The sequence below is a fragment of the Microcaecilia unicolor genome, chromosome 1, assembly GCF_901765095.1.
Source record: "Microcaecilia unicolor chromosome 1, aMicUni1.1, whole genome shotgun sequence".
NCBI lineage: Eukaryota > Metazoa > Chordata > Amphibia > Gymnophiona > Siphonopidae > Microcaecilia > Microcaecilia unicolor.
The window spans coordinates 768,141,308-768,157,796 of record NC_044031.1 but is presented as its reverse complement, the minus strand read 5'-3'; the positions used below and the strand labels follow the sequence as shown (position 1 = coordinate 768,157,796).

At 41.0% G+C, this 16,489-nt stretch overlaps 1 protein-coding gene across 2 annotated transcripts in view; it reads left to right on the top strand.

Annotated features, from left to right (window-relative positions):
- ANP32A (acidic nuclear phosphoprotein 32 family member A) overlaps window positions 1-16,489 on the top strand; it is a 107,736-nt gene that overhangs the window by 87,155 nt on the left and 4,092 nt on the right. The window contains exon 7 of one of the 2 annotated variants that reach the window (XR_003940350.1): window positions 852-869. Coding sequence is in view for 1 of the 2 variants with exons in the window: in XM_030189812.1 (XP_030045672.1) it covers window positions 852-915 (64 nt within the window). In the remaining variant the exon portion in view is untranslated. Of the gene's footprint in view, window positions 1-851; window positions 916-16,489 lie in introns of those variants that run through there. The other variant, XM_030189812.1, reaches the window with a different exon arrangement.

Sequence of the window (16,489 nt, the reverse complement as noted above, 5' to 3'; positions counted from 1 at the left end):
AGCCTTCAGGCATGCGCTGTCGACTCTGCTGGTCCTCTGCCCCCACTGACATCAACTTCCAGTTCCGGAGGCAGAGGAACAGCACAACGGACAGCACATGCTTGAAGGCTGCTGCAGCCCTGCACTTGCTTGTTGTTTTTCTGCCGCTGCTGTCATCTGCAGTAGCGGTTCGGGCCGGAGGGAGGTCGGGATTTCCTGCAGCACCCCAGAGAGTTCGCTGCGACACACCAGGGTGCCGCAGCGCACAGTTTGGTAAACGCTTAATTTCACATGTTATGGTAAAGATTTATACTGTGATTAGGCTGGTTTCAAATGTTAAATGATCTGGAGAATGGGATAGGGAAGGCTTCTCTTTTCTTCAAAAATAAATTTTGCTGTTATAAAAAAAGATGGGGGGGGGGGGGGACATTATTTTCAGCATGGTATTTAAGTAAATTGGCCTGATCTGCAAAATAAAATTATTTCAAAAAAAATCTGTTCAGGGTAAATTGCAATTAACACATATAATTGAGTTAAACAATAAAATACATTTTTGAACAGTCATTTGAAACAAACCAAAATCTAACAATTGTAACCCTTAAAACAAATCAAGATACAACTGCAGTAAAATTACTAACATATATTGGCTTAACTCAAAGCTTGAACTTAAACATGGGTTTTAACTGCTTTCTGAAAGAACAAAGAATATTCCTGGTTTCTGTAGACTTAGCTCCATGAGTGTAATAGTACTACCCTTGTACACCCTCACACTTGGATTGGGTGTTATGATGGATTGTATAGTTTCAAGAACCAGACAAGAGGGTCTTTCTGCATTTCCCATCATTTTAATAGTGTGTTTTGTTTTTTAATAGGAGGATGAAGAAGGTTTCAATGATGGTGAAGTAGATGATGAAGAAGAGGAGGAAGAGGATGCTGGTATGATTTTTTTCTCTCTTTAAGCTCCTACAGAAGGTGTTCTTTCTTTTATTCCCCTTAAGAAGCCAGAATTCAAGGCCTTTTCAGTAGCCAAGGACAGGTTGTAATTCCATAAAAACCAGTGCTCTCTGCTGTCTCCTGGTCCATCAGCATGTAGTAAGAGGATATCACAGCAGTACTCCTAACTCCAGAAACCTAGTCTAGGAACGAAACCCAAATCTCTTACTTGCAAATGCACAGCACTGAGTGCTGATGCTTTTAGTATTTCCATAGTATCATATAAGGCTAGATGTCATGTTTACAAATTGAATTACTATCAGTAATCATATCCACCAGGGTCTGAAGTACTAGGAGGACCCATGGAGTGCCTTCTTGCTATTGAATAATTGACTTTTTAAGTGGTTTGTGCAAAGCTGAGACAATTAGGAACCTTCTGGCTAATCAGATTCAAAAGATCCTGAAGTGGGACTAATAAGAGCTAGACAACACTAACATAAGGAATCATCATTCTCCCAATTTTATTTTATGGGCCCAGTATTTAAAAAAAAAAAATGAAATTTAAGCTCCTAAGTTTGTCTGAAAATAAGCATTTAGAACCCTACATTTTCTTCTGAAAATTCATCTTGATTTGAGGTGCAAATTTAGGAATATAACACTTAGAAGCATAAATCTTTTGAGTATCAGGCTTGTTATTTGTTATATTAGGCAGGACCTGTATAAGTAAGGTCTTTGCAACATCCAAAGAAGAACAGATTGTCTTGTGTAATATTGTTATCTTATCTTCAGTGCATGTTGCATTTTATACATAAATGAGGCCAGATACAGTCAGACCCAAGTTTTGAAACCTTCAGATGTTGAGGGACATGTTGGATGGTCAACCTATTCGGTAGACTTGAGGCTAGGTTCTGAAAGGAATTCTGATTGCTTTTCTGTCACTTAATGATTCCTGGGCATTAGGTATTCATGGTACCTAAGGCAGCTGTAGAAGTTACCAGTTTACAAGCAAATTGGAGCTCCTGATGTGTGCATACCTCAGTGGGGCAGTGGAGAATCCATCTGGACCTAGCAAATTGCTTTTCCATTAAAATGGAAAAGATTCCTATTATTAGTTGTGGTGGTTTGACTCAGAAATTTTAGTTATGCTGCCTGAAAGATTTTTACAATAAGATGGTTTATAATTAACCACCTAGACTTGCAATGCAAATAAGGTGGCATAAAATAATAAACAATAAGTATTTTATAATTACATAGCTTGACTCAACTCCCTTTGTATCTATGTTTCCTTATTTGTAGCCCTTGGTTGGTGAGGTAGTTACAGATGCTTTGCAGAAACAAATCTCTAATTCCTTTCTATTCTTTTAAGAATATAAGGTTGCCTTATTGGGACAGACTGAAATTCCATCAAGCCAAATATGTTTTCAATAGTCGCCAATCCAAGAGAAGTACCTTAACAAGATCCCAAAACAGTAAAGCACATTTAATGCTGCTTATCTTAGAAATGAGCAGTAGATTTCCCAAGTCCATCTTACGAATGGCGCATGGATTTTTAAGAAATTGTCCAAACCTTTTTTAAACCCTGCTAATCTAGCTGCTTTTACCACATTCTATGCCAACGAATTCCTGAGTTTAATTCCACATTGAGTTAAATATTTTCTCCAGTTTGTTTTAAATTTATTTAGTAGCTTCATTGTGTGTCTCGTAGTCCTAGTATTTTTGGAAAGAGTAAACAAGTGATTCACATCTACCCATTCCACTCCATTCAGTATTTTATAGATCTCTTTCATATCTCCCCTCAGCTGTCTCTTCTCCAAGCTGAAGAGCCCTAGTCACTTTAGCCGTTTGTCATAGGGAAGTCATCCCATCCCCTTTATCATTTTTGTCACCCTTCTCTGTACCTTTTCTAATTCTGCTATATATATATATGTATTTTTTTTTTAGATGCAGTGACCAGAATTGCACACAGTATTCAAGGTGTGGTCGCAGCATGGAACAATACAATGGCATTATAATATTCTAATTTTTGTTTTCATTCCATTCCTAACCTATTTGCTTTCTTAGCCACCGCTGCACACTGAGCAGAGCATTTCAACGTATCATCAACGATGACACCTCAACCCTTTTCCGGGTCAGTGACTCCTAATGTGGAACCTTGAATCACGTAGCTATGGTTCGGGTTCCTCTTTCCCACATGCATCCCTTTACACTCGCTCACATTAAAAGTAATCTGCCATTTGGATGCCCAGACTCCCAGATTCTTGCAGTTTTTCACAATCTTCTTGCGATTTAACAACTTTGAATAACTTTGTGTCATCAGCAAATTTAATTACCTCACTAGCTATTCCCATCTCTAGGTCATTTATAAATACGTTAAACAGTGGTCCCAGCACCTACCCCTAGGGAACCCCACTATCTACCTCAGTGCCTTTGTTTCCCTCTGACTATAGAATTCTAGAAGGTGGAGACCTTTGCTCAGGAGTCCTCTTTCCTTTGAAACATTTGGGAGACAAGATTGTTTACACCACCACCATTTCTTCATCTCCATGCACAGGACCCAAGAGACAGAGCTCTGGAGTCTCAATTTGTGGATGAGCTGTGGTGCAGGGAAGAGGGTTTTAGATTTGGAAGGAGGAGCCTATTCTGGAAGGATGGGCTGCACCTTAACCACGATGGGACCTGGCTGCTGGCATCAGCATTTAAAAAGGAGATAGAGCAGCTTTTAAACTAGAACCTGGGGGCCAACAGTCGTTCAAAAGCTCATGGTTTGGAGCAAGGTATCTTTCAAAGATATCACCAAAACAGGGAAGATAGGTATCCCGATAGCGAGGTTGCAAAAGAGACCATAGTAGATAATGAGGCATATTTTCAAAGCACTTAGCCTTCCAAAGTTCCATAGAAACCTGTGGAACTTTGGAAGGCTAAGTGCTTTGAAAATATGCCTCCAGGTGTCCTTAAATAAAAATCAAACAAAAGATTGCAAATTAACACTGTCACTAATGAGCAAGATGTAAATAGGAACAAACAGCATAGTTTGACGTGTCTACATTCGAATGCCAATAGCCTAAGAAATAAAATGGGAGAGTTAGAATATATTGCACTAAATGAAAAATTAGATATAATAGGCATCTCTGAGACCTGGTGGAAGGAGGATAACCAGTAAGAGACTGTCATACCAGGGTACAAATTATATCGTAGTGATAGGGTGGATCGAATTGGTGGAGGAGTAGCATTGTATATTAACGAGAGCCTTGAATCAAATAGATTGAAAATTCTGCAGGAAACAACACGTCTTGGAATCTCTATGGATTGAAATTCCATGTGTAAAGGAGAAAAGGATAGTGATAGGAGTGTACTACCGTCCACCTCGCTAGTATGAACAGACGGATATAGAAATGTTATCAGAAATTAGTGAGGCTAACAAACTGGGCAACACAATAATAATGGGTGATTTCAATTACCCCGATATTGACTGGGTGAATGAAACATCAGGGCATGCTAGGGAGGTAAAATTCCTTTACTAAATCAAGGGATGCTTTATGGAGCAGCTGGTACAGGAGCCAACAAGAGAAGAAAAAAATTCTAGACCTAGTCCTTAGTGGAGCACATAATCTGGTGCAGGAGGTAATGGTGCTGGGGCCACTTGATAACAGTGATCCTATGATCAGATTTGATATTGACTTCGGAGTAAGTAAACAAAGGAAATCCAATACGTTAGCATTTAACTGCCAAAAAGAAGACTATGATAAAATGAGAGGAGCGGTGAAAAAAAAACTTAAGAGGAGCGGCTGCAAAGGTCAAAAATTTACATCGGGCATGGATGCTGTTCAAAAACACTATCCTGGAAGCCCAGTCAAAATATATTCTGTGTATTAAAAAAGGAAGAGCAAATGAGAGCCGGCATGGTTAAAAAGTGAGGTTCGGAAGCTATTAGAGCTAAAAGAAAATCCTTCAGAAAATGGAAGAAGGAACCGACTGAAAATAATGAGAAACAGCATAAGGAATGGCAAGTTAAATGCAAAGTGTTGATAAGGAAGGCAAAGAGGGACTTTGTCTTTTTGCCTCCAACGCAATCTTTTTTTCAAAGTAAAAAAATGTTTTGGGTATATGAAAAGCAAGAAGCCAGCAAAAGAATCGGTTGGACAGCTAGATGACCAAGAGGTAAAAGGGGCAATTTATTTTATTTATTTGTTACATTTGTATCCCACATTTTCCCACCAATTTGCAGGCTCAATGTGACTTACCTGTTACCGTACAGGCGATCACCAATATTGGTATGAACAAATACAGAGTGATGTTGTGGCAGAGTAGAGTTCATGTGTGACAGACACATTGGGTAATCGTAAGGAGGAAGAGTTATGTCCTGCACAAGTTTTGGTTACTTTATGTTGCAGAGTTAGGACATTTAAGTTGGATCGTTAGAGAAGACAAAGCCATATCTGAGAGATTAAATGAATTCTTTGCTTCTGTCTTCACCGAGGAAGATTTGGGAGAGATACCAGTGCCAGAAATGGTATTCAAAACTGAGGAGTCTGAGAAACTGAATGAAATCTCTATAAACCTGGAGGATATAATGGGGCAATTTGACAAACTGAACAGTAGAAAATCTCCTGGACCGGATGGTATTCATCCCAGAGTACTGTTAGAATTGAAAAATAAACTTGCAGAAGTATTCTTAGTAATATATAATTTATCTTTAAAATCAAGCGTGGTACTGGAAGATTGGAGGGTGGCCAATGTAACTCCGATTTTCAAAAAAGGTTCTGGAGGCGGTCCAGGAAATTATAGACCAGTGAGCCTGACGTCAGTGCCGGGCAAAATGGTAGAGACTATTGAACAGAATTACAGAGCGTATTCAAAAGCATGGATTAATTAGACAAAGCCAACATGGATTTAGTGAAGGGAAATCTTGCCTCATCAATCTATTACTTTGAAGGGGTGAACAAACATGTGGATAAAGGTAAGCCGTTTGATATTGTGTATCTGTATTTTCAAAAGGCGTTTGACAAAGTAATTCATGAAAGACTCCAGAGGAAACTGGAGAATCTTGGGATAGGAGGTAGTGTCCTATTGTGGATTAAAAACTGGTAAAGATAGAAAACAGAGAGTAGGGTTAAATGGTCAGTATTCTCAATGGAGAAGGGAAGATAGTGGGGTTCTCCAGGGGTCTGTGCTGGGACCACTGCTTTTTAACATATTTATAAATGATCTAGAAATGGGAGTAACTAGTGAGGTAATTAAATTTGCTAATGACACAAAGTTATTCAAAGTTTTTAAATCGCAAGAGGTTTGTGAAAAATTGCAGGAGAACCTTATGGAACTGGGAGACTGGGCATCTAAATGGCAGATCACATTTAATGTGAGCAAGTGCAAAGTGATGCACATGGGAAACAGGAACCCAAACTATAGCTATGTGATGCAAGGTTTCACATTAGGAGTCACCGACCAGGAAAGGGATCTAGGCATCGTCATTGATAACATTGAAAGCTGCTGCTCAGTGTGTGGTGGCGGCTAAGAAAGCGAACCGAATGTTAGGTATGATTAGGAAAGGAATGGAAAGCAAAAGTTCAGACGTTATAATGCCTTTCTATCGCTCCATGGTGCGACCGAAACTCAAATATTGTGTTCAATTCTGGTCACCACATCTCAAAAAGATATAGTGGAATTACAAAAGGTACAGAGAAGGGTGACAAAAATGATAAAGGGGATGGGATGATTTCCCTATGAGGAAAGGCTAAAGTGGTAGGGCTCTTCAGCTTGGAGAAAAGACGGCTGAAGGGAGATACGATAGAGGTCTATAAAATAATGAGTGGAGTGGAACGGGTAGATGTGAATCACTTGTTTACTGTTTCTAAAAATACTAGAACTAAGGAGCACGCAATGAAGCTACAAAGTAGTAAATTTAAAATGAATCGGAGAACATTTTTCTTCACTCAACTTGTAATTGAACTCTGGAATTTGTTGCCAGAGAATGTAGTAGAAGCGGTTAGCTTAGTGCGGTTTAAAAAAGGTTTGCATGGCTTCCTAAAGGAAAAGTCCATAGACCATTATTAAAATGGAGTTGGGGAAATTCTACTGCTTATTCTAGGATAAGCAGCATAAAATGCATTGTACTATTTTGGGATCTTGCCAGGTAGTTGTGATCTATTCAAACAAACCCTCACAAAGAACATCCATATCTCAAACATAGTAAATGACGGCAGATAAAGACCTGAACGGTCCATCCAATCTGCCCAACAAAATAACTCATTTTACATGGTATGTAATACGTTATATGTATATCTGAGTTTGATTTGTCCTTGCAATCCTCAGAGCACAGACCGTAGAAGTCTGCCCAGCACTGTTCTTGTACTAAAAATTCTGAAGCTAACATTGAAGCCCCTTAAAATTTACACTCCAGCACATCCATATCTATTCATTTACGATCAGGGCATAGACCTGAGAAGTCTGCCCAGCATCAGTTACTGGCGTTGCGGATTAATATTTGAACGTCTATCATGTCACCTCTGTTTCTCGTTTTCTCCAAGGTATGCATGTTCAGGTCAGCAAGTCGCTTCTCGTATGGATTGCAATGCAAATCCCATACCATTTTTGTAGCTTTTTCTTTGCACTGCTTCCAGTCTTTTTACATCTTTAGCAAGATACAGTCTCCAGAACTGAACACAAAGTGGGGCCTCACCAGCGACTTGTAGAGGGGCATCAACATCTCCTTTCTTCTGCTGGTTATACCCCTCTCTATGCAGCCTAGCATCCTTCTGGCCACAGCTGTCGCCTTGTCACATTTTCTTCACCTTCATATCTTCCAACACCAATTCCCCAAGGTCTCCTGAGTCGAGCTTACTAATCTCTCCCCTCCTATTTGGTATCTCTCTTTTGGGTTTCTGCACCTCAAGTGTATCACTCTGCACTTCTTGGCATTAAATTTTAACTCCCATATACACAGATGAAACCGTTGTACTCTACTTCAATTTCTTATTATTTTTTTTGTTTTTATACTTGCTGTGAGTCGCACATCAAAGGAGTGATAGCATAAAGCTAATGTTGTTGAGAGTGCCCAGTAAAAACATGCTGCTACGGCTGGGCTGCTAAAAAGCAAGCTTGAAATCAAAACAATATTTCACTCCTGCCCTACCCACCCGCCAGTATGCAAAATAATCAATGGACTTGACACTCAAACACATATCAATAAGATCGTTAAGATATGTAGACAGTTTTCACTTAGCTTTGGATTAGGTGGAGTAGAGCTAGAGTGGATATTATGCTCTTCAGCAGTACCACAGCTTTCACTGATGTATTCTGTGCTCGTGTTAGTGCTCGTGTACGTGTTTCTTTTATAAAATTCTTCCCATCTTTAATCAATATCAATCAGTTCATTTCCTAGATACATGTTCGTTCGTTCCCCACACGTGTGTTTTGCTCTTAGAGTGTCAGGTCAGGTTTTCAGGATATCCACAATGAATATGCAGGAGATAGATTTGCATACCTTGGAGGCAGTGCTTGCAAATTTATTTATTTATTTTTATTTTTGTTATATTTGTACCCCGCGCTTTCCCACTCATGGCAGGCTCAATGCGGCTTACATATTGTATACAGTTACTTATTTGTACCTGGGGCAATGGAGGGTTAAGTGACTTTCCCAGAGTCACAAGGAGCTGCCTGTGCCTGAAGTGGGAATTGAACTCAGTTCCTCAGTTCCCCAGGACCATTTGAGAGCTAAGGTATTCCCTTTAGATAGTTTTCACCTTGCTGCAGGCCAGTCAGAATTCCAGGTCCCTGGCATGTGCGAGGGGCTAGAGACTTTTCATAGGATGGTGTACAGAAAACAACAGCTTTTCCTTTAGTTGAATTGCTTGACATTCTCATCTGCTTTGGAGCAGGCTAGGTTTGCCAACTGGATCCAGATTTGCCCAACAGGATTATTCCACTCCTAGTTTTACCCCATTGCATGCAGGGACTTTTAGTTATGATTTTCCCATTGCATTCTCTGAGATAAGCAAGACAGGAACAGAGAAAGTACCTGCATATAATATGTGTAAACCACTTAGGTTGTACCTACAGAAAGGCAGTATTTCAAATCTATGACCCTTTACAAGTCCCTGCATGTAATGTGGTAAATTCAGGACTGAATCAACTCTATTGTGCTAATCTGTATCCACTTGGTGACCCTAATACAGGCAGCTCAACAGAAAGGACTAAGAAGCTCCCCTGAGGGGCAACCCAACACCTAGCCACTCCAGAAACTACTGGGCTGCTCGTTCTGCAGTATAGGAGAAGGATTTTCTCCTCGAGGTAGATTTTAAACACCGCTAGATACTGGAGGGCAAATTGTACATTGCTGTTATAAAAGTTTGCTGCATAGTTTGGGAAACTCTCTGTGCTTAGACAGCAGTTTCTTATAGTAGTCCTGGAATATTAAGACTTTCTTTTCCTGAAGTTTCACCTTCTTTTTTTTTTTTTTTTTTTTTTTTTGCTTTAAAAGCCCACACTATAGCCATCTTGACAACAAAATTTAGGCTGTGCCCACTTTTGGCCAGAGCGATGAGCCCGCTCAGTTTGCATCCACTTTAAATCAGCATGAGCTGAGCAACTATCCAACGTTCCAAGACTTATACAGTATTCTTCTCCAACACTGTCTTGTTGTAAGTGCTCATGAAGTGTAAATTACTACACCAGGACCTGTTCTCCAAGTCATTGGCGCTTACTCTTATGCACCTCCGCTGCTTAAACGTGGTGATTTCCCGGTATGCCCCTCCTGATCTTTAGACATGCTAGATTCCACCTCTTGCCAAGCTCTGTGATCGCCTGAGTCTGTCATCTCCATGAGGCCCTAAAGGCAGCCAAACTGAAGCTCCAGAACTTTGACTACTGCTAGGATTAAAACCATGATCAGTACCTCTTCCCCCCCCCACCCCCCCCACCCCGGTGATGCAGGGTTAGGATGCACAGTGTTTGCCATCTTGTTCTCCAGCTGCTTACATTTTTCCATCTTTGGCACTTTCAGAACCGTGGCACACCATGACTTGGAGACAAATTTGACCTTATATTTTCAAAATTAGGTGGGCAACATTAAGAGGAATAAAACCATGAAAGATTCTGAGGAATGGGCTAAGATAGAGGAGTAGCTCTCAGTGAACGAGTCCAAATATTCTTTATTGCACAAGTCCCAACATGGCCACGTTTTGCCAAAATGGCTGCATCAAAGGTAAATTCTACAAACTATCAAAGAAATAAATAAAACCACATGTTACTAACTGTAAATGGCACACACGTACATATGTGTGCATACTCATAGTCAAAACTCACAAGTTCAAATTAACTCTAAAAACATACCTATCTCATAAAAAATGCAAATTATGTTCCAAAAACATACACATCTGATGGTGTTAAACCAAACGACTTCTATAAATCACAAAATTAATAAAGTAATTTCTAACCACAGTAGGTGAGTCCACCATATGTGTAAAAAAGAACACCTACCTAACCAGGGTTATTTCAGGTTTTTTTCCTTGTTGGCAGAAATATATCCAAGATAACCAGAGGAATGCATATTAAAACTCTGTGAACTGAGTGAATCAAATGGAAAACAATTTGTTACCAATGATTAAACACAAAACTTAAAAAAAAAAAAAAAATCTGGTAAACTTACATGGAACCACAGAGTTTCAATCCAAGTCAGCACAGACAGAGTAACACCTTCAGATCTTAATGTTATGCAGTGGACTCTGCTTTTATACTAGTTCAAAAAGGAAGTGCTGAACTCAAACATTTAGTAACTAGTAAAAGTGAATTTAAAAAAAACCTCTTAAAACTGATAAATTCCTGTGGTTCAACTTGCAAATTTAAAAACATTGATGTGGCGGACTTTTTTTTTTTTTTTAACAAAACAAACTAAAAGCACGCTTTAAAAAACACAATTTTAGTCAAAAATAAAACTATCAAATGATGAATTCTGAATCCACACCAAATGGCCATCTTGGAAATGTAATTTTTAGAAAAACATCTCCACTGAAATCGCTTGAAATAGCTAAAAAAAAAAAAAAAAAAAAACGCTGAAAATGTAATCGGTTCCAGCGGCCATCTTGGAAGCATTCCAATGATGTCATCGGCGTCATTGGAACAAATATAACTTATTAAATGACTTTCAGATATGTGAAAATACTAGGAAGTGGAATTTTTTAAAGGTATGAATAAAATTAAAGCATGTATTTAAATAGTGTACTAGTACATATACAATTTTTAACAATAATAAAATGAATATAAATAGCACATGATTTTTCTTTAAATACAAGTTAATCTCTCTCTTTATTGAAACCATTGGGATACATTGTGTTAAAATTAAATATTAATCTCTGTTCAATCCTGGTCAATGTTTTATCAATATCTCCACCTCGCCCACATATTTTTGGTTTTTGAAGTATAAAGAACCTAAAATCTTCAAACCTGTGATTAAATTGTAAGGAATGTTCCACTAATGGTTTCTCTAGTATTACTACTACTACTATTTAGCATTTCTATAGCGCTACAAGGCGTACACAGCGCTGCACAAACATAGAAGAAAGACAGTCCCTGCTCAAAGAGCTTACAATCTAATAGACAAAAAATAAAGTAATCAAATCAATTAATGTGTACAGGAAGGAGGAGAGGAGAGTAGGTGGAGGCGAGTGGTTACAAGTGGTTACGAGTCAAAAGCAATGTTAAAGAGGTGGGCTTTCAGTCTAGATTTAAAGGTGGCCAAGGATGGGGCAAGACGTAGGGGCTCAGGAAGTTTATTCCAGGCGTAGGGTGCAGCAAGACAGAAGGCGCGACGTCTGGAGTTGGCAGTAGTGGAGAAGGGAACAGAGGGGTGTAGGGAAGGACGAGTGTGGAGAGATATTGGGGAGCAGCAGAGTGAGTACATTTATAGATTAGTAGAAGAAGTTTGAACAGGATGCGAAAACAGATAGGGAGCCAGTGAAGCGACTTGAGGAGAGGGGTAGTATGAGTAAAGCGACCCTGGCAGAAGACGAGATGGGCAGCAGAGTTTTGAACCGATTGGAGAGGGGAGAGGTGACTAAGTGGGAGGCCAGCAAGAAGCAGATTGCAGTAGTCTAAATGAGAGGTGACAAGGGTGTGGATGAGGGTTTTGGTAGAGTGCTCGGAAAGAAAGGGGCGGATTTTACAGATGTTTTAAAGAAAGAAACGACAGGTCTTGGCGATCTGCTGGATATGAGCAGAGAAGAAGAGAGAAGAGTGAAAGATGACCCCAAGGTTTCGAGCAGAGGAGACAGGGAGAATGAGAGAGCCATCAACCGAAATAGAAAACGGGGGGAGTGGGGAGGTGGGTTTGGGGGGAAAAATGAGAAGCTCGGTTTTGGTCATGTTTAATTTCAGGTGGCGTTGAGACATTCAGACAGCAATGTCAGACAAGCACGCTGAAACTTTGGTTTGGATGCAAGGTGAGATATCAGGGGTAGAAAGGTAGATTTGGGAGTCATCAACATAGAGATTGTAGGAAAAGCCATGGGATGAGATTAATGAACCAAGGGAAGAAGTGTATATAGAAAAGAGGAGGGGACCAAGAACAGAACCCTGAGTTACGCCGACAGGCAGAGGGATAGAAGTAGAAGAGGATCCATCAGATTGAACACTGAAGGTGCGGAGGGAGAGGTAGGAAGAGAACCAGGAAAGGACAGAGCCCTGGAATCCCAAGTGAGGACAGGGTATCGAGGAGTATGCTGTGATCGACAGTGTCAAAAGCAGCGGAAAGATCAAGTATGCCTCTCTTAATTGCACTTTGATGTTCAATAATTCTCTTAAGTTTTCTTTTGGTCTTGCTTATGTACATTAAATCACAGGGGCAAATGTAAGCATCTACAACAGTCATTTATAAACAATTTAGAGATGGGAGTAACTAGTGAGGTAATTAAATTTGCTGATGACACAAAGTTATTCAAAGTTGTTAAATTGCAAGAGGATTGTGAAAAATTACAATAGGACCTTACAAGATGTTTATTGTGAGTAATTGCAAAGTGACGTATGTGGGAAAGAGGAACCCGAACTATAGCTATGTAAATCAAGGTTAGGCGTCACCGACCAGAAAAGGGATCTAGGCGTCATTGTTGATGATACGTTGAAACCTTCTGCTCAGTGTGCGGCGACAGCTAAGAAAATCAAATAGAATGTTAGGTATTATTAGAAAAGGAACAGAAAACAAAAATGAGGACGTTATAATGCCTTTGTATCGCTCCATGGTACGACCACACCTCGAATGTTGTGTTCAGTTCTGGTCACCACATCTTGAAAAAAGATATAGTGGAATTTGAAAAGGCACAGAGAAGGGCGACGAAAATGATAAAGGTATGGGACGACTTCCATATGAGGAAAGGCTAAAGTAGCTAGGGCTCTTCAGCTTGGAGAAAAGATGGCTGAGGGGGAGATATGATAGAGGTCTATTATTATTATTGTTTTGTTACATTTGTATCCCACGTTTTCCTACCTTTTGAAGGCTCAATGTGGCTTACATATAACCGTTAACGGTGTTAGCCGATTAGCGTTCTGAACAATACATGGTATGAATGAATACAAAGTGATATTGTAGTAGAATGAGGTAGATTTAAGGTGGTTACATGTATGATCGGTGCATTGGGGAAGTTAGAGAGGGAAAGGGGGAAGAAAAGTCAGATAAAGTCCATTATGGTCTTTGGTTACATTGTGTTGCATGTGACCAGATATTTTTATGTTGGGTCGGTGGGGTATGCTCTTCTGAACAGGACAGTCTTTAGTGCTTTCCGAAAATTTAGGTGGTCGAGCATAGTTTTTACTGCTTTTGGTAATTCGTTCCATAGTTGTGTGCTTAGGGTAGGAAAAGCTGGTTGCATAGGTGGATTTCTATTTATTTATAACATTTGTATCCCATATTTTCCCACCTATTTGCAGGCTCAGTGTGGCTTACATAGTTCCGTAAGTGGTGATTACCAGTTCCGGAGAGGAGAAATACATAGTTGAGGAAGAGGAGACAGAGTGGATTTAGTTACATGAAGGAAAGTATTTTAGCCTTTTGCTGCTTGGGTAGTGGAGGTTTAGGTATGATCGTGTAGATTTTGTGGTGTTTCTGGTTGGCAGGTCGATGAGGTCTGTCATGTATCCCAGAGCCGCACCGTAAATAATTTTATGAACAGTCGTGCAGATTTTGAAAGTGATACATTCTTGGACTGGTAGCCAGTGCAATTTTTCTCTGAGTGGTTTGGCGCTGTCAAAACGAGTTTTTCCAAATATAAGCCTGGCTGCTTTGTTTTGGGCGGTCTGAAGTTTCTTTATGACTTGAGCCTTGCATCCTGCATAGATTCCATTACAGTAATCTGTGTGGCTTAGTACCATGGACTGTACCAAGTTACGAAATATTTCGGGAAGAATGGTTTTATGCGTTTGAGTTTCCACATTGAGAAAAAAGATTTTCTTTATGGTGTATTTTGCTTGGGTCTCTAGTGATAGATTATGATCGATTGTTACTCCGAGAATTTTCAGGTTGTCTGAGACAGGGAGTGTGTATCCTGGGGTGATTATGTTTGTGGGTTTGTATGTATTGGGATGAGATGATGAGACAGTGTGTTTTTTTCTGTATTCAGTTTTAGTTGGAATGCGTTTGCCTGATTTCATGATGTTTAAGCTTAATTTGATTTCATTGGTGATTTCCGCCAGATCATGTTTGTATGGGATGTAGAGTGTAACGTCATCAGCGTAGATGATTGGGTTAAGGCCTTGGGTGGATAGGGTCTTGGCTAGTGGAGTCAGGTTGAAAAGGATTGGTGATACTACTACTACTACTTAACATTTCTAGAGCGCTACTAGGGTTACGCAGCGCTGTACAGTTTAACAAAGAAGGACAGTCCCTGCTGAATGGAGCTTACAATCTAAAGGACGAAATGTCAAGTTGGGGCAGTCTAGATTTCCTGAATAGAGGTATGGTGGTTAGGTGCTGAAGGCGACATTGAAGAAGTGGGCTTTGAGCAAGGATTTGAAGATGGGCAGGGAGGGGGCCTGGCAAATGGGCTCAGGGAGTTTATTCCAAGCATGGGGTGAGGCGAGGCAGAAAGGGCGGAGCCTGGAGTTGGCGGTGGTGGAGAAGGGTACTGAAAGGAGGGATTTGTCTTGAGAGCGGAGGTTACGGGTAGGAACGTAGGGGGAGATGAGGGTAGAGAGGTAGGGAGGGGCTGCAGATCGAGTGCATTTGTAAGTTAGTAAGAGAAGTTTGAACTGTATGTGGTACCTAATCGGAAGCCAGTGCAGTGACTTGAGGAGAGGGGTGATATGAGTATATTGGTCCAGGCGGAAGATAAGACGTGCAGCAGAGTTCTGAACGGACTGAAGGGGGGATAGATGGCTAAGTGGGGGGCCAGTGAGGAGTAGGTTGCACTAGTCAAGGCAAGAGGTAATGAGAGAGTGGATGAGAGTTGGGGTGGTGTGCTCGGAGAGGAAAGGGCGAAATTTGCTAATGTTATAGAGGAAGAAGCGACAGGTCTTGGCTATCTGCTGGATATGCGCAGAGAAGGAGAGGGAGGAGTCGAAGATGACTCCGTGGTTGCGGGCAGATGAGACTGGGAGGATGAGGATGTTATCAACTGAGAGCGTGGAGGGAGAGGAGAAGTGGGTTTGGGTGGGAAGACAATAAGCTCTGTCTTGGCCATGTTCAGATTCAGGTGGTGGTTGGACATCCAGGCAGCAATGTCGGATAAGCAGACCGATACCTTGGCCTGGGCTTCCGCAGTGATGTCTGGTGTGGAGAGATAAAGCTGGGTGTCGTCGGCATAAAGATGATATTGGAAACCGTGAAATGAGATCAGGGAGCCCAGGGAAGAAGTGTAGATTGAAAAAAGAAGGGGACCAAGGACAGATACCTGAGGAACTCCCAACAGAGAGCGGGATGGGGGTGGAGGAAGAACCATTACGGTGGGAGAGATAAGAGGAGAACCAGAAGAGGACAGAGCCCTGGAACCTAAATGAGGACAGTGTGGTAAGAAGTAAATTGTGATTGACAGTGTCAAAAGCGGCGGATAGGTTGAGGAGGATGAGGATGGAGTAGTGGCCTTTGGATTTGGCAAGGAACAGGTCATTGCAGACTTTAGTGCCGTTTCTGTCGAATGTAGGGGGCAAAAGCCGGATTGAAGCGGATCGAGGATGGCATGAGAGGAGAGAAAATCAAGGCAACGGCTATGAAGTATCTTGGAGAGGAAGGGTAGGAGGGAAATTGGGCGGTAGTTGGAGGGACAGGTAGGGTCAAGTGATGGTTTTTTGAGGAGTGGTGTTACTACAGCATGCTTGAAGGTGTTAGGGACAGTTGCAGTGGAGAGAGAGAGGTTGAGGATATGACAGATGGGGGGGGGGTGACAGTAGGAGAGATGGTGTTGAATAAGTTGGTGGGGATGGGGTCAGAGGAACAGGTGGTGCATTTCGAGGAGGAGAGAAGATGGGCGGTTTCCTCTTCGGTGATATCAGGAAAAGAGGAGAAGGAGGCCTGGGTTGGTTGGTTGAGGGAGTGGGTTAAAGGGTGAAGAGGAGGAGATGGTTTGGTGGTGAATTTGAGGTTGATCTTCTGCACCTTGTC